We start from the raw sequence: 18,133 nt of genomic DNA, 5'->3' as shown, positions 1-18,133 counted from the left end.
CACACACACACACACACACACACACACACACACACACACACACACACACACACACACACACACTCACACACAGACAACACACACAGACACACGACAGACAGCACACACACACACACACACACAACAGCACACACACAGACAGACACACACACACACACACACACACACACGACAACACACACACACACACAACAGACAGACAACACACACACACACACACACAGACACACACACAGACAGACAGACGACAGACAGACACACACACACACAAAGACAGACACACACACACACACACACACACACACAGACACACACACACACACACACACACACAGCACACACACACACACACACAGACAGACAGACACACACACACACACACACAGACACACACACACACCGTTTACTGTTTAACTCTGTTTATTGTTTGTGTGACTTTGAACAATAAAGAATAAATATTGTCCAACAGAAACGCGTCCGTGTTCACTGAGACCTTCCAGCTTCGTCTTTCACTTCTTTTTCTTCACAGACGTCTTTCTCCTGAAGGGAAAGTCACACGTTCAGCTCACACAAATCACACTTTAAACAATCAATAATAATAGATGAAATCTACCAAAGTACAGGCCTTCAGTCGCTGATCATGTGACCAACATCCTGGAATACGCTCAATGGGCTCTATCTTGCCGGTCTGAAACGCAAAACGCAAGTAGCTTTGTGGGCGGATCTCGGGCGCTGTTGCTATTATGCCGGCGGGATAAATGACTCTTGCGCCCGGCGCAAATCTACACTGGGTTGTTCTGAAGTAGCTACATTATAGGTGTGGTTTGGGCGTAACGTGCAATAAACCAATCAGAGCGCCATCTCACATTCCCTTTAAAAGCAGGCGCGCTTGTTCCATGGCGGATTGCTATTATAACGGCGAATTTGCCAGGCGCACGCCAGGAGCGGTTCACAGCCGGGGAGACGTTCTCGTCAGGAAGTGTCATTATTGACATGAAAAAAATGAAACACAGCGATACAATAAATCCAAACAATGTAACGCAGCTTCGCAGGAAGAAGACCGTGGCCTCGGGAGCAGTGCGCAAGGGCCGAGCAGTGCGCAAGGGCCAGCTGAGGAGGGAGCAGCACAAACACCAAGGTGCAGAGGATCCAGACCCACTACACGCCGGAGGACCACCCGTTCCTGCAGCAAACCGGGTTTGACATGCTGGAGCGGGAGCTGTCCGGGATGTGGCAAAGTATTAATGCCCGTCCTGACCGGGTGGCGATGTTGCTGCTGCCTCTCAGGCGCATCCCCTCAAGTCTGCGCCCTTAAAACAGCATCTGAATAAGCGCCACTGACTGTAGACTAGGTTTTTCCTGGTCTGTGGTGGAATTGTTTTCTGAAAGCCACACGCCACCAAACGCCCGTTATCTTGAACCCGGAGGCTGTACAGGGCCTCATCACACACCTGAGCACCAGCACAACAACAACAACAACAACAACAACAACAGGTTAGGAACATTGAGAACATGAAGCTCCTGATGGTTCCAGTAGAAACCGGTCTAAAGATGGGTTTGCACCAGGGAACGCCGGAACACGCCTCCTCTTTTCGCTGAACCGCCCCCCCCGAGCGCAAGTTCATTCTCTAATTTAAGGACGTCCGTCGGTGGAGGGAAAATTCCAATGTGTGTCGAGTGCAAAACAGGAATTATACAAGCGCCAGTGTACAAAGTCAGTTGCAAGATAGAGCCCAAAAGCTCTCCCAGAAGATAGTTAGTTTGAGTTCACGATGTTTACCACAAAGATTAAGCTAGCTGTTCCCTTCTGTTTCCAGTCCTTATGCTAAGCTAGGCTAGCAGTTCCTCCTGCTCTCAAAGGAGCAGAGGGAGGACAGAATAAAAGAAGGAGGTTCAGTGGGTTCTGACCCGGTTCTCCTGGTCCTCCCTGTCCCTCCTCCTCCTCAGCTCTGTCTCCACCACGCTGTAGAAGTCCTTCTGGGCTCTGGAGATCAGCTGATCGGGACTGTCCTCTCCGTCCTCTCGCCCCACGTCCTCCTCTCTGCTCTGCTCCGATCGACTCCTCTCCTTCAGACGGAGTTCTCTCTGTCGGGCCTCCAGGATCTTCTCTCGCTTCGTCTCCCGCTCAAACATCTGAAACACGAGAGAGGGAGAGAGACATCCTCTTTATGCTGCTAACAGTAGCTAACTCCAGATGAGACTACAATCTGTCTCTTTCATCTTTCAACCATCTTCAAAGTGTGGTTCTCTTTCCAACATAGATTAGCTTAGCATATAGCATATCTCAGTATAGGAAAGAAGGAGGAAGTTGACTGTGATTGGAGCACAGAGCAAAAAGGGGGTGGGGCTCAGGAATGGTTGGCTCCTAATGGTTATTTATATTTATATATATTATATTAATACTCAGTGTGTCATTACATGGCGCTCTGAGCCAGTTCAGATTAGAGCTGCAGTGTGTGTCCGGGTGTTAAAGGATTAAAGGTGAATCAGATCTCAGGTCAGCAGGTGTGTGTGAGTGTTTGATGTGTCTCACAGCAGCCAGCAGACTCTTCTCGTTCTTCTGGAGGGTCGACAGTCCGGAGCTGATCTCCAGCAGGGTGGCTCCGCCCTGCTGAGAGCCACACGCCACCAAACGCCCGTTATCTTGAACCCGGAGGCTGTACAGGGCCTCATCACACACCTGAGCACCAGCACAACAACAACAACAACAACAACAACAACAACAACAACAACAGGTTAGGAACATTGAGAACATGAAGCTCCTGATGGTTCCAGTAGAAACCGGTCTAAAGATGGGTTTGTGACGTTGAGATGGAGACACCTTGAGACTCAGCGTGGGCTCGTTCTGTTTGAACAAGATGTCCCAGACATCCAGAACTCCGTCCATCTTTACAGTGAAGAAGACGGAGGGTCTGACTGGACTCCAGCAGGCGTCTGTCAGGTACGACATCTGATACCTGACAGAAAGAGACAGACAGACATTTAAAGGCAGGAAGTTGAGACAGAGACAGGAGGACAGTGAGGACGAGACGGTACGGGATCAGAAACGATGGGACAGGTTGAGATAAAAAAGACAAGGTGAGCTCTTTCAGGACGACTGGAAACAGGACAGCAAGACAAAAGGTTGTCTGATACCTACCTGGTCCACATGATGGACGACTCCTTAATGTCCTCAGACCAGATTCGAGCCGTCCAGTCCCCCACAGTGAGGAAGTTTTTGGGGAAGAAGGGGTTCCTCTGCAGGGCGTAGACGGGTCCGTGGTGGCTGTCGTACGTACACACGATCTTCTCTGCCGGAGTCTTGGCCTTCCTGTTGCAGGAGACGACCACACCCTGCTCCGTCCCCACCATGAACTTAGTGGGCTGGAGACATCGAGGACGGAGACACAGTGAGAGACACAGAGGAACGGAGACACAGTGAGAGACATTCTCTCTCTCTCTCTCTCTCTCTCTCTCTCTCTCTCTCTCTCTCTCACCCCAACTGGTCGAGACAGACGACCACCCACCTAGAGCCGGAGGATCTGTCCTAGGTTTCTGCCTTTTAACAGGCAGTTTTTCCTTGCCCTTGTCTCCAAGGTCTTGCTCATGGTGGTACTGTTGGGTCTCTGTAATTAATGTTATAAAGAGTTCGGTCTAGACCTGCTCTATTTGAAAAGTGTCCTGAGATAACTTCTGTTATGAATTGGCGCTATACAAATAAAATTGAATTGAATTGAATTGAAATTATTAGCTAGCTAGTTACATCTGAAAGCTAATGTTAGCAACACGCTAGCTCACTGACTATGCACATTTAAAACTAGTTAGCATGACAGCCCTCTTGACTTCCTGTTTGGGTAGCTATATACGCTGTAGGAGGCAGATTCTGTCCAGACACTGCTGATGCACTGACTGACACACTTTATCATCACGTGTTGTCCTCTCCTCTTTGTCCTACCCTTGAGCCGGGCTGTGACACTAGTGCTAGTGGCTCTGAGTCTGGCTGCGTTCACTGGACAGTAGACACTGAGGCTAGCTCACAGCGCTAGCTGCATAGAACTCACCATGGTGGACTCAAACTCCAGAGAGATGGCTCCTAGAGCTCGGTCCAGGTTCCCTTCTCTGCTCAGGTCCAGAACCAGACGCTCTGTGGGCTCGCTCAACCTGCGGACGTCCCACCAAAGAACCTGACAGGAAGAGGGTCAGACCTTAAACCCTACCTGTCTGTCAGTCTATCGGTCTATCAGTCTACCTGTCTGTCAGTCTACCTGTCTGTCAGTCTATCGGTCTATCAGTCTACCTGTCCCTCAGTCTATCTGTCTATCAGTCTACCTTTCTGTCAGTCTACCTGTCTGTCAGTCTATCGGTCTATCAGTCTACCTGTCTGTCAGTCTACCTGTCTGTCAGTCTATCAGTACCTGTCTGTCAGTCTACCTGTCTGTCAGTCTATCGGTCTATCAGTCTACCTGTCTGTCAGTCTACCTGTCTGTCAGTCTATCGGTCTATCAGTCTACTGCCTTTCTTTATTCTATCAGTCTACCTGTCTGTCAGTCTACCTGTCTGTCAGTCTATCGGTCTATCAGTCTACCTGTCCCTCAGTCTATCTGTCTATCAGTCTACCTTTCTGTCAGTCTACCTGTCTGTCAGTCTATCGGTCTATCAGTCTACCTGTCTGTCAGTCTACCTGTCTGTCAGTCTATCGGTCTATCAGTCTACCTGTCCCTCAGTCTATCTGTCTATCAGTCTACCTGTCTGTCAGTCTATCTGTCTGTCAGTCTACCTGTCCCACAGTCTACCTGTCTGTCAGTCTGTCAGTCTACCTGTCCCTCAGTCTACCTGTCTGTCAGTCTATCTGTCTGTCAGTCTACCTGTCCCTCAGTCTACCTGTCTGTCAGTCTATCAGTCTACCTGTCTATCAGTCTACCTGTCTGTCAGTCTATCAGTCTACCTGTCCGTCAGTCTACCTGTCTATTAGTCTACTTGTCTGTCAGTCTATATGTCCGTCAGTCCATCAGTCTACCTGTCCGTCAGTCTACCTGTCCCACAGTCTACCTGTCTGTCAGTCTACCTGTCCATCAGTCTACCTGTCTGTCGGTCTGTCAGTCAACCTGTCCGTCAGTCTACCTGTCCCACAGTCTATCTGTCCATCAGTCTACCTGTCCCACAGTCTACCTGTCTGTCAGTCTACCTGTCCATCAGTCTACCTGTCCATCAGTCTACCTGTCTGTCAGTCTGTCAGTCTACCTGTCCCACAGTCTACCTGTCTGTCAGTCAACCTGTCCGTCAGTCTACCTGTCCGTCAGTCCACCTGTCCGTCAGTCTGTCAGTCTGTCAGTCTACCTGTCTGTCAGTCTATCAGTCTACCTGTCCGTCAGTCTACCTGTCTATTAGTCTACTTGTCTGTCAGTCTATATGTCCGTCAGTCTACCTGTCCCACAGTCTACCTGTCTGTCAGTCTACCTGTCCATCAGTCTACCTGTCTGTCGGTCTGTCAGTCTACCTGTCCATCAGTCTACCTGTCCCACAGTCTACCTGTCTGTCAGTCAACCTGTCCGTCAGTCTACCTGTCCCACAGTCTACCTGTCCGTCAGTCCACCTGTCCGTCAGTCTGTCAGTCTACCTGTCCATCAGTGGAGGCAGAGAAGGTGTCGGTCCCGGTCTTGGACTGCAGCCAGATGATCTTGTAGACCGGGTCTCTGTGACTCTGCTCCACAGAGGAAACCTCCACAGGCTGGCTGCCTCTCCGAGTGTCCCAGTATGCTAAAACAAACACACCCACAGGTTAATTCATACTTTGCACGTGACGTCACAACTACTAGCTGGCGGGCAAGAACATCGTTCTCCAGCAACGAAACCCAGTAAACTAATCAAGGATCTTGCCAGGACGTTGCCAGTTTTACGGTACAAAAGTATATATATATATATATACATATGTACGTGATTTGATATGATATTTTTCAATTCAATTCAATTCAATTCAATTTCATTTGTATAGCGCCAATTCGATATGATGAGAAGAAGAATACATGTTACAGTACACACGTTACTGTTGTACTGCGTCTACTTACTTACAGTTACTTTGCATACATACTATGGTACAGTTATTACTACTACATTAACATTACAACCTAACAGATTGCTAACAGGATTAAAGGCCTTTCGCTGCCCCAGCTGCTCTTGTCTGTTGTCTGATGCTATGTGGAGTGGATGAGCAGGTAGGCTACAATGTTTGACATCCTGTTAGCCATATATGATACAGCCTAGTTGGCATAAGGGTCTTTTTAAACTAACGCTACTTATCAAGCTGTCATTCGCGGCAGACGGGGTGTACGACGGAACAGATGTCACTTTGTGTATAGCTACAGACATGCAAACATTAGCAAACGTTAGCGGGTAACGTTAGCTAGCTAACTAGTAACACTCACGTTTGCTTATTCCTGTTTTTCACCTCCCATACAACAGCGTTGTTAACCCATCCACTCTTGAAGAAAAGATAGCTATCCGTACTTTTGTAGGCTTTCATTTTTTGTGCGGTGTAAGGTGATGGATATATGTAAATATATAAGTTTCTTGCCCGCCAGGTAACCATGGTAATCACGTGACTGCAAAGTATGAATAGAACTGGTCTCAGACAGACACCTGTCCATCAGTCTGAACCTGAACCCACCGATCTGTCCGTTGTAGCAGCCTCCCACTAGAGTGTGGGGGTCTTTGGGGTTGTAGTCCAGACAGATCAGTGATGATGCTGGTTTCAGGGTCATCTCGGGTCTGTTCGGGTTCTCTACAACAAAAACAAATCCACCCATGAGCACTCGGGACCCTGTGGTGGTCTGAGATCTAGCTGCTGTCTGTCTCGCGCACCAATGTCCCAGATGTAGGAGTCCAGGCTCATGTCTTTGGAGGTTTTCTGGAACTCGAGGCAGGAGTAGGCGGCCGCCAGCTTCCTGCCGCCGTCGGGATGCCACGACAGACCGGTGACGGTCCGCTTCACCTCGTTAGGGTCTCTGCAGACACACAGAGGAAGAAGACTTTAAAATCCACATCTGTAGTACTTCATTATTAGCGAAATCTGTAATTCTATTCTGGTTTTATTCACCAGCCGCCTGTCAGTGGCGTCATATCCCCTTTGTGGCTGCAACAGCGTTGTGGTTGTCTGCCAGAAGCTGTCATACATTGACTATTTACCATCAACTGTTTAGATCTTGGCGCTTTTTAACTCTAGATTTGAACCGGATGAAGGATTTTAGTCATCGGACGTCTGGATCTTAAGTTATCAGAGAAACAAGCTGAGCTAACGTTAGCAGTAGCTCGGCTCGCAGCCCCTCCGGGACGTCCTCTGTCTGTCCAACAGCGTGGGAGAAGCAGTGATTGTTAAGGTGGAACTGCTTTATTCAGTGTGTTTAGTGGTTTTAATCAGCAGGTCTGTTTGTGTTGGAGAGGAGGAGACCTCTGTGGATCATTGGGAGGAACCTCCTGAACCATGAACACTGAAGGAATCCTAACCGGGAGAAGCTGACTGGAATGACGCCAATGGTGGTGAAGACAACAACTCCCATGATCCCACGCTGCTTCACCACCTCATCACACTTTATGTTTCGTTATTGTTCTGATGTGAGAGCCCCCTAGTGGCAGAAATGGATGTTTAAAGAGAGAGTTTTCTTGACATTAGAGCACTCGCTCACAAACAGTTTCTATTATTATTTAACTCACATCATGAAGTCTCTCAGGTGCTTTACAGGTAGGTGGTCAGCGTTTATGGGACTGTGTTAGCTGAGTGAGGAGCATAAATACAATAAACAGGACAGTTTTCCAGGACAGCATAAATTATTTCCAGGATATTTGGTCATTTAATCAATTTCCAGGTGGTTCAGTGACTGGAAAACTAGTCTCTATATTTCCAGGTTCCCAGGACATAAAACACAGTTAATTATTCTGTAATTAGACTGAACAGGATCCTAATTATACTAATTATCTCAATTCACCACAGCTGTGGCATTTGCGTCACCAGTATTTCAGTTTAATGAGTGACCTTGTAACTGGAGACTTTATTAGTTAACAGTCACAGAACGGAGAAAGATTCTTGTTATGAGCTAATTAACACTGATGAATATAACAAGTAATAAACAGGAAGTACTTTTACTTTGGGAAGAGCACTTCCTGTTCCTGTGAGTCGGCGGTACCTGAAGACATTGATGGTCTTGGCGGATGGCGCATCCGGAGCCTCCTCCACTTCCTCCTCCTCCTCAAAGTATACCTGGTAGATGTCCACGGCGTTGTTCTGTCTGATGCAGTGCTCCATGACCTGGACCACACACAGGGTGACATCACACAGTGCGCGCTGACATCACACAGTGCACGCTGATGTCACAACAACACTTACGCTGCCCAGCTGCAGGATGCTGTTGATGTAGCTCTCATCTTTCTCCACTTTCTTCCTGAAGCGAATGGTCTGTTCCACCTCCTGAGGGTTCACGTCTTTGGGCCACCCCCCCTCCACGTGGTTTATCCCACAGCTGTCAGACTCAAAGCGCTCCGTGTTTACCTGCAGACACAAACAGTCCACATCTGTCCACCTGCAGGTCGTCATGTTTAACCCAGAGCCAGTGTGTGACATCAATATATGTTTTCATTAGTGTTTTAATCAGCTGATTATAAGAATCCCGTGACCTTAGAATGAGACGTTTCCACCTACAGAGGCAGTGGGTCCTCTTCTGGCGGAGTCTACTGTTTCTACAGTAGCCCAGAATGGACAACCCAAACACTGACTCTAGAAAGGGATGTTTATGTTTTTCACACGTTCTGGGGCCACTGTAGTTGTAGTTCTTCTTTCCACAGGGAAGGTGACGAGAGGGCTGCAATCTGCAACTATACCACTAGATGGCACTAAATCCTCCACACTGGACCTCAGGGCTGTCACTTTTTACTAGAAATTCAAACATCAATTTGAATGTGTAACAGCCAGTTTCAAATTCAATATGTATGTATGTTTACAGTAGCTGGCCTTGTGATCCAGCAGAGGGCGCTCCACTATCAGACTGACCTATGACACGCCCTGTTGACCTTGAAGTAAACCTACCGAGGTAAGTTGTGCTGTTTACTACTAAAATGGAGGACAGTAGCAAGCAAAACCCGTCCTGAGTGGACAATCAGACACCAAATCATCTGAGAGGTTTCTGTGGACTCATTTGTGACTTACTGCTAAAATTAGCTTGAACCAAAGTGAGGCAGCTGAGGAACCACAGATGAGTGGAGCTCGCCATCAGATGAGAGATTTATATGTGAGGATATGTGGCCCATTGGTGTGTAAGAGTGAATGATTCATACAGTCACACATTTATTGTTACATTTATAGATCACTTTGTCAAATGAATTGCATTTTTGGAACGTGACAGCCCTATTGTACCTTTAATTGACCCATCCTAAGCCCTGCCCCTTTTGGAACCAACTTCCTCCTTTCCGGTAGATATGCTATGTGCTAACCATTGACATTTTTGATTATATGATGTATAGTGCAAATTCCTTAAAGAAAAGTTTGGTACAATGTATCAAATGTCTATTTTCTCAATAGATATGCTATGTGCTATGCTAATCTATGTTGATAAGACACATTTTGAAGATGGTTAAAAGATAACTGAGACACATATAGTTAAATCTATTCTTAAATTAGCTAAGGCTAGCAAAATGCTAACTAAATGGTTAGCTAATCTACATCAGACATTAGCTAGCGTTTTGCTAACATTAGCTATCAGGTATAACTAGCTAACTTACTAATTAATGTAGATCAGCTAGCTATTTAGCTAGTATTTTTCTGTGTAGCAAAATACAGTACAATAGTATTTACAGTGTAACTGATCTACAGTTGTAGTATTACTGATATAAAGTTGTAGTATTTACAGTGTAACTGATATAAAGTTGTAGTATTTGTAGTATTTACAGTGTAACTGATATAAAGTTGTAGTATTTACAGTGTAACTGATATAAAGTTGTAGTATTTACAGTGTCACTGATATAAAGTTGTAGTATTTTACTGATATAAAGTTTGTAGTTAGTTACTGATATAAAGTTGTAGTATTTACAGTGTAACTGATATAAAGTTGTAGTATTACTGATATAAAGTTGTAGTTTTACAGTGTTACTGATATAAAGTTGTAGTATTTACAGTGTAACTGATATAAAGTTTAGTTTGTAGTATTTACAGTGTAACTGATATAAAGTTGTAGTATTTACAGTGTAACTGATATAAAGTTTGTAGTATTTACAGTGTAACTGATATACAGTTGTAGTATTACTGATATAAAGTTGTAGTATTTACAGTGTAACTGATATAAAGTTGTAGTATTTACAGTGTAACTGATATAAAGTTGTAGTATTTACAGTGTCACTGATATAAAGTTGTAGTATTTACAGTGTAACTGATATAAAGTTGTAGTATTTGTAGTATTTACAGTGTAACTGATATAAAGTTGTAGTATTTACAGTGTAACTGATATAAAGTTGTAGTATTTACAGTGTAACTGATATAAAGTTGTAGTATTACTGATATACAGTTGTAGTATTTACAGTGTAACTGATATAAAGTTGTAGTATTTACAGTGTAACTGATATAAAGTTGTAGTATTTACAGTGTAACTGATATAAAGTTGTAGTATTTACAGTGTAACTGATATAAAGTTGTAGTATTACTGATATAAAGTTGTAGTATTTACAGTGTAACTGATATAAAGTTGTAGTATTTGTAGTATTTACAGTGTAACTGATATAAAGTTGTAGTATTTACAGTGTAACTGATATAAAGTTGTAGTATTTACAGTGTAACTGATATAAAGTTGTAGTATTACTGATATAAAGTTGTAGTATTTACAGTGTAACTGATATAAAGTTGTAGTATTTACAGTGTAACTGATATAAAGTTGTAGTATTTACAGTGTAACTGATATAAAGTTGTAGTATTTGTAGTATTTACAGTGTCACTGATATAAAGTTGTAGTATTTACAGTGTAACTGATATAAAGTTGTAGTATTTACAGTGTAACTGATATAAAGTTGTAGTATTTACAGTGTAACTGATATACAGTTGTAGTATTTACCGTGTAACTGAGGTAAGGTGGAGGTCAGGCAGGTAAGGCTCACCTGGTGCTCGGACATGTCCCGGCAGGCCTGCAGTGCCTGGTCTCTGGGGGTTTTCTGGATGAACTGTAGAGCCAGACTCGGGTCCGGAGGAACGTCCACCAGCAGCTCAGCGGGCCGGTCCGAGAGGAGGCACTGCCGGCCAAACTCACTGCGGAGCTTCGTGTACACATGGACGATCTCCATCCGACCGACGGTTGATATCCAAACACCGGAAGAATCACAGACTGGCCGTTAGAAGTACCGACTGACCGTTAGAAGCACCGACTGACCGTTAGAAGCACCAACTGACCGTTAGAATCACAGACTGACCGTTAGAAACACAGACTGACCGTTAGAAACACAGACTGACCGTTAGAAGCACCGACTGACCGTTAGAAGCACCAACTGACCGTTAGAATCACAGACTGACCGTTAGAAACACAGACTGACCGTTAGAAGCACCGACTGACCGGTAGAAGCACCGACTGACCGGTAGAAACCGGTTCACTGACTGTAAACAGCGGCTGTAACTGACTCAAACTTTTACTGATGGCGGCTCAGTTTGGTGTATCCTAGCAACGTTCTCCTAGCAACGGCACGGGCTCGAAGGGGCACAGGAACGCCCACTCTTATGATTGGCTCGTGAAGTGAGGGAACGCCCACCTTTTCTTCTTCTCTCCTTTGATTGGTTTTGGGCATGAGCTGGATTATGTTTTATTCTTTTTATGCTAAAAATCATGTGTTGAGTTAATTAGGGACCGAGCACTAACAAGTGCAAGGACCCTATTGTTCCTCTAGGAATTATTATTATACCTCTGGGACTTCGACCGCATATTTGGCCCCCGCAACATTCTCAAAATGCCATGAAAATTTGCACAAAATTCAAATGTAGCTAAAATACCGATATGACATTGTCCCCGTGCACGGGCGCCGCCAAACGGCTAATTTATCGGATCTGCTTCAAAATTGGTCAGTACAGTCAAAACATGGTGCTGAATGAACGCTGTTCAATTTGTAACTGTACGTTGAAGGGCGTGTCCGTGGCGTGCCGTCAAAGTTGGCCATTTTAAACGAATGTCACACTGTGATGTCATTTTTGGCATTTCAGGGCTTCTATTTTAACTAACTCCTCCTACAGGTTCTATTGGATCTACTTCAGAATTGGTCAGTGCAGTCAGTTTGTTTCGTCCAACATTGTGCCCGTGGCGTCCCGTGGCATCCAATTTCAAACCTTCGCCATGAAAGAGGGATTCGTCATAACTTCTGCGTACATGATCCGACTGCAACGAAACTTCACGTTTGATAAGAGTCCCGCCCTGAACACGTCTATGTGATAATATTCAGTAAAAGTGAGAGCGCCACCTAGTGGTGAAAGGAAATGTCATTTTTTTATACTTCCATGTTCTACTCCTAGTAGGATGATGGCAGTCTAGCAGGACCATGGCAGGAGGCTCCACCAGGATCCATGAGAACCTGCGAGACGAGAAAGCACAAGAACTCCGGGGAAGAAGTGAAGTTAGTAACATGCATTAATGGAACATGAATGAGTGCAGAAAGAGAGAGGAAGGGAGGAGCTCAGTGCACCATGGGAAATCCCCCGATAGTCTAGGCCTATAGCAGCATAACTAAGGGATGGTTCAGGACTCACCTGATCCAGCCCTAACTATAAGCTTTATCAAAGAGGAATGTCTTAAGCCTACTCTTGAATGTGGTGAGGGTGTCTGCCTCCCGAACCACAACTGGAAGCTGGTTCCACAGGAGAGGAGCTTGGTAACTGATACATGTTCTATACATAAAAAGAGAGAAACATTTAAATAAAGATAAAATAGAGACAATATCTACAATATGACCTTTATTTAAAAAGATTTACCAAAAATAATTTGAGTCCACGTTCTTAAGTTTTATACACTGTCTTTATTGAGAGAAATACAGAAACAGAAGTAAAACGATAGAAACTGCTCCGGTCCTGCAGGGGTCACTGTTCGCCGCTCCGCTTCGCTCTCTTCTCAGCGAACTGTCGTCGACGCGGAACTCGGTGTGTGTTTACGTCCCCGCTGGCTCTCTTTGTCCGCAGAAAAGCGGTAAAATGTGCGCCACGGTGCAGCTGCTGCGGGTGTCGGTACATGAGCGGATCAGCGCCGCCGCTGAAGACTTTCTGCTGCAGGCGGGAAAAGGAGAATTAACGGCAGAAGTCCCGGTGTCGCTGAGAGCGCTGCTCACCGAGCGGCTAACGGCGGCTGCGGAGGAGATTGTCGGTCTATTTGAGGAAACCGTGGCGGAGTACGAAGACAGAGTGGAGCGGTCAGAGCGGGAGATCTGCCGCCAGAGGAGGCTGCTCGATGCCGTGCTGAAGCCCCAAGTGAAGCTGCACAGAGCGGGTCAGTCCCTGCTGTCTGCCCCCGGAGGACCCGGAGGACCCGGAGACAGCGCGCACACACACTGATCGCCACTTCCGCTCTACTTCAAAACAAAAGTCCCGAAGACAGAGAGAATGGAGGGCAGATTAAAGGGTTAAACTCATCATTATTATTAATTAATAAAGTCTTAATGGAAAAACAAATGAAGTTACAGATTAAATTAAAAATGTCTTTTTTAACCCTTTAAGATCACAAAAAATCTATTTATTTGTATTTTTATATCAAAATCCAGTTGTTGCACAAATCATCAAAATACTGCAAATAAAATATTAATTATATATATTATATAAATTATTGGTAAACTGACAAACAGCAGATTTCTGATTGTTTGTACCGTTTCCAACAGCCCTATTTCTGACTTCCTGTAAATCAAACCAATAATATTATGATATCCACACAGAGCTAACTCTGAGCTAACTCTGAGCTAACTCCGAGCTAACTCTGAAAACGTGTTCCAGTTCAACCAGTCAGAAAACCAAACGCTAGCCAGGTTAGCTATTAGCCACTGTTAGCTTGATAACAACACATTACACTCCACAGACGGACAGACTGACTTCTAACTTTATTAACACTGTACAAACACACAACTTTATTATCACTGTACAAACACACAACTTTATTATCACTGTACAAACACACAACTTTATTAACACTGTACAAACACACAACTTTATTATCACTGTACAAACACACAACTTTATTAACACTGTACAAACACACAACTTTATTAACACTGTACAAACACACAACTTTATTAACACTGTACAAACACACAACTTTATTAACACTGTACAAACACACAACTTTATTAACACTGTACAAACACACAACTTTATTATCACTGTACAAACACACAACTTTATTATCACTGTACAAACACACAACTTTATTAACACTGTACAAACACACAACTTTATTAACACTGTACAAACACACAACTTTATTAACACTGTACAAACACACAACTTTATTAACACTGTACAAACACACAACTTTATTAACACTGTACAGACACGCAACTTTATTAACACTGTACAAACACAACTTTATTAACACTGTACAAACACACAACTTTATTATCACTGTACAAACACAACTTTATTAACACTGTACAAACACACAACTTTATTAACACTGTACAAACACAACTTTATTAACACTGTACAAACACACAACTTTATTAACACTGTACAAACACACAACTTTATTATCACTGTACAAACACAACTTTATTAACACTGTACAAACACACAACTTTATTAACACTGTACAAACACACAACTTTATTAACACTATACAAACACACAACTTTATTAACACTGTACAAACACACAACTTTATTAACACTGTACAAACACACAACTTTATTAACACTGTACAAACACACAACTTTATTAACACTGTACAAACACAACTTACGTGTGTTTTCAGGTGTGTCAGAGTTCATCAGGTGTTGTTTTGTCTCCTCAGACTCTCTGCAGGAAGTGAGCCTGATCCACACGGACCTCCAGCCTCCAGTCGACCCTGCAGACTTCAACCAAATTGAAGTCAAACCAGTCGACAGTGACGCTTCCTGCCCCCCGACGCCTTGCTCTCCATCACCATCCTACCATCCGCCCATCTCACCGAGCAGCTCGGCTGTCCACAGCGACAGTGACCTGGACAGCGACTGGGCCGAACAGAGTCAGACTCTGAGACCTCAGAGTAAGAAGAAGAGAGGACGGCCGGCGCTCACCATCAGAAACATCAGAAAGAAACGGAAGCGGTCGACTCCGGCTCAGAGCTTCAGCTGTCAGGTGTGTGGACGCGCTCTGCAGGGGAAAGGCTTCCTGCTCAAACACGTCCTGCAGGTCTGCGCCAAGGACCCGGACTTCTGCTGCGGCTTCTGCGGCGAGCGTTTGGACTCTGCGGACGACCTGACGGCTCACCTGCAAGCGCACCAGGAAAAGAGTAAAACCTGCTCTTTCTGTGGGAAAACCTTCCAGTCCATTCTGGCGCAGGAGCTGCACGTGCGGCTGCACACCGGAGAGAAACCGTACAGCTGCGACATCTGCGGCAAGAAGTTTAGCCAGAAGGGCAACCTGACCTCGCACACCCGCGTTCACGCTGCCGAGAAACCTTTCAAATGTAAAGAGTGCAGCCGCACCTTCTGTCACATGACATCTTTAGAGCGACACATGCGGGAGCACAGCGGTGAGGAGGTTCACAGTTGCAGTGTCTGCGGTCAGGAGTTCAGCAGGCGCCGCAGTCTGCAGCGACACATGGCGACTCATCAGAACACCACAGACAAACCAAAGAGATACCGCAGCTCGGCACCGTCCTATCGCTGCAAAGTGTGCGGGGATGCCTTCGACAAGAGGACCTTCTTGGTGAAACATGTTGAGACTCACCTACAGGACCCGGACTGCTGCTGCGGACTCTGTGGACACCAGTACGAGTCCGCCACCAGCCTCGCCGCTCACCTGCACTCCCACCGCGAGATTGGCAACACCTGCCACGTCTGTGGGAAGAGCTTCCCGGCTCACGCGGCGCTGGAGATGCACATGAGGATCCACACTGGAGAGAAACCGTACACCTGCAACTTCTGCAGTAAGTCCTTTAACCAAAGCGGCAACTTGAAGACACACCTGAAGATCCACACCGGCGAGAGGGCGTTCTCCTGCAGCCTCTGCGGGAAGGGTTTCACCCAGAAACAGACTCTGGACACTCACGTCCGCTTCCACAACAAGGAGAGACGCTTCCTGTGCCAGGTCTGCGGGAAGGGCTTCATGCAGGACGTGGACCTGAAGAGACACATGCTGATCCACACTGGGGAGAAACCGTACAGCTGCAGGGTCTGCGGGAAGAGCTTCCAGGCCAAACGATCGCTCAATGGACACCTCAAAGTCCACACCGGGGTGGGACTGGAGCTGGATCTGACCTCAGAGCAGCCAAGGACGGACAGTTTCTACTCAGGCTTCATCCAGCTGTAGGGGGGGGGGCATGTGCATGTGTTTACCATTTAGAGACTCAAACCAACAATATTCAACTGTGGTTCATATGTTTTATAGTGTAAGCTCTGATGAGTTCTGGTTCCCTGACTGACGTCCTGTAAGAGCCTGCAGACATCAGCAGTAGATGTTTGATCACCAGACTCCCTTAAAAAAATCACAGATTTTAAAGTTACTGAGTGAAGAGAAACTTTATAAACTTTGTGAAACTACGACAGATTATTTCATTATTTGTGCCTTTTTGTAAATTCGGCAAATGTTACAAATTAATTTATTTTTTTCTTTGTGTTAACACTGTCTGTTTGTCCCGATGTGACAGAAAGATTCTGTAAGTCAGTACTTTGAGAAACCTTCTCAATATTAGAGTATCTCAAACTTTGTATCTTATGACTTTGTGATAATATATATAACAATATATATAATTATATATTTTATATAACAATATATATAATAATATATATAATATAAAACAATATATATAACAATATATATAATATAAAACAATATATATTGTTATATAATAATAATATTAAAGCTGCAAGCAGCAATGAACGGGCCCTCTCACTCCACACAACTTGGGGCGTGCTGCGGCCACGTCACGTGCTGTCGTAACACGTGCGGACCACAACATGAAAATTTCGCATAAATCAGATCAAAATCGCCACGTAGCGCTTACTTCCTGTTGACAGTAGGTGGCGCCCTCACTATTACTGAATATTATCACATAGATGTGTTCAGGGCAGGACTGCTATCAGACAAGTGAAGTTTGGAGCCCAATGGACAATGTACACTCAAGTTATAGAAAACTCTTGTTTTGTGGCTTTATATAAAAATGTTACACCACAGACACACCCCCTCACCACATTCATCACATATCATCAACAATGTGTTTTACATTTCAGCTTGATCTGATCATCCTGCTAGGAGTAGAACATGAAAGTATAAAACATAACATTTCCTTTCACCACTAGATGGCGCTCTCACTATTACTGAATATTATCACATAGACGTGTTCAGAGCGGGACTCTTATCAGACAAGTGAAGTTTCGTTGCAGTCGGATCACGTATGTAGAAGTTATGACAAATCGCTCTTTCATGGCGAGTCGTTGAAATTCCACGCCACACGGGCACGCCGTTTGATGGAATAACGTAAATAGCACAACTTATAATCATGAATGTGTTTAGATGGCTGTGTCCAAATCTGAAGACAATCCGATAAATGCCCTAGGAGGAGTTCGTTCAAATACAACGTGTGCAAATCGCCAGCAATTACCGCTAAATCCAAAATGGCCGACTTCCTGTTGGGTTTGGGATATGGCGCCCAGTGGATTTTTTGTTTGTCTGGATAGGATCTACACGTGTGCCGATTTTTATGCATATCGGTGAAAGGGGCCCCGGATGGTACAGTTTATGGGCCCGAGGGACCATGTTGCCCTGCTCATAGCGGACCCCTAGAAAATACGACTGTTTTCACCACGACTGACGTTTGTGCTGCGTTTCATGAGCCGTCGAGCAGCAGCAGCCTCCGAATATCAGTCGGGACTCGGGCCCGAATTATTATGACTTACAGAATCTTTTTTCCCGTCACATTGGCAGTAACAAGCTTCCCTACCCGACAGCAGTGATGCATTGTGGGATTTT

The 18,133-nt window shown here is 45.1% G+C and overlaps 2 protein-coding genes and 1 long non-coding RNA gene across 4 annotated transcripts; 1 reads left to right on the top strand and 2 right to left on the bottom strand.

Annotated features, from left to right (window-relative positions):
* Positions 1-402: 402 nt before the first annotated feature.
* Positions 403-13,110, bottom strand: dnai2b (dynein, axonemal, intermediate chain 2b). Its single transcript, XM_051391021.1, has 12 exons — positions 11,107-13,110; positions 8,357-8,518; positions 8,157-8,278; positions 6,838-6,980; positions 6,644-6,757; positions 5,597-5,736; positions 4,041-4,163; positions 3,140-3,363; positions 2,822-2,957; positions 2,534-2,680; positions 1,909-2,133; positions 403-540 (listed from the first exon to the last, which is right to left on the bottom strand). The coding sequence occupies exons 1-12, from the start codon at positions 11,287-11,289 to the stop codon at positions 484-486; spliced, it is 1,776 nt and encodes a 591-aa protein (XP_051246981.1). The 5' UTR covers positions 11,290-13,110; the 3' UTR covers positions 403-483.
* Positions 13,102-16,704, top strand: LOC127358007 (zinc finger protein OZF-like). Of its 2 annotated transcripts, none has more exons than XM_051390797.1 (2): positions 13,102-13,463; positions 14,973-16,704. In XM_051390797.1, the coding sequence occupies exons 1-2, from the start codon at positions 13,172-13,174 to the stop codon at positions 16,472-16,474; spliced, it is 1,794 nt and encodes a 597-aa protein (XP_051246757.1). In that variant the 5' UTR covers positions 13,102-13,171; the 3' UTR covers positions 16,475-16,704. The 2 variants fall into 2 exon arrangements, with proteins under 2 accessions (XP_051246757.1, XP_051246758.1); XM_051390798.1 differs by having other exon boundaries at positions 13,336-13,595.
* LOC127358140 (uncharacterized) lies at positions 14,046-14,974 on the bottom strand. The gene is made up of 2 exons (XR_007882370.1): positions 14,863-14,974; positions 14,046-14,729 (listed from the first exon to the last, which is right to left on the bottom strand). It is a non-coding gene; the product is annotated as an uncharacterized LOC127358140 (long non-coding RNA).
* Positions 16,705-18,133: the final 1,429 nt, after the last annotated feature.

This window comes from Dicentrarchus labrax, unplaced genomic scaffold, assembly GCF_905237075.1.
Source record: "Dicentrarchus labrax unplaced genomic scaffold, dlabrax2021, whole genome shotgun sequence".
In the NCBI taxonomy this organism is placed as follows: domain Eukaryota; kingdom Metazoa; phylum Chordata; class Actinopteri; family Moronidae; genus Dicentrarchus; species Dicentrarchus labrax.
This window is presented reverse-complemented; position numbering and strand designations above follow the sequence as displayed.

Excerpts from the sequence above, each read along its gene's own strand:
- dnai2b (XM_051391021.1), bottom strand. The coding sequence starts at position 11,289 with ATGGAGATCGTCCATGTGTACACGAAGCTCCGCAGTGAGTTTGGCCGG. Across the intron at positions 8,519-11,106 it reads GGGACATGTCCGAGCACCAG|GTAAACACGGAGCGCTTTGA; the intron begins GTGAGCCTTACC and ends TTGTGTCTGCAG. Across the intron at positions 6,758-6,837 it reads CTCCTACATCTGGGACATTG|AGAACCCGAACAGACCCGAG; the intron begins GTGCGCGAGACA and ends TTTTTGTTGTAG.
- LOC127358007 (XM_051390797.1), top strand. The coding sequence starts at position 13,172 with ATGTGCGCCACGGTGCAGCTGCTGCGGGTGTCGGTACATGAGCGGATC. Across the intron at positions 13,464-14,972 it reads AGTGAAGCTGCACAGAGCGG|ACTCTCTGCAGGAAGTGAGC; the intron begins GTCAGTCCCTGC and ends TTGTCTCCTCAG.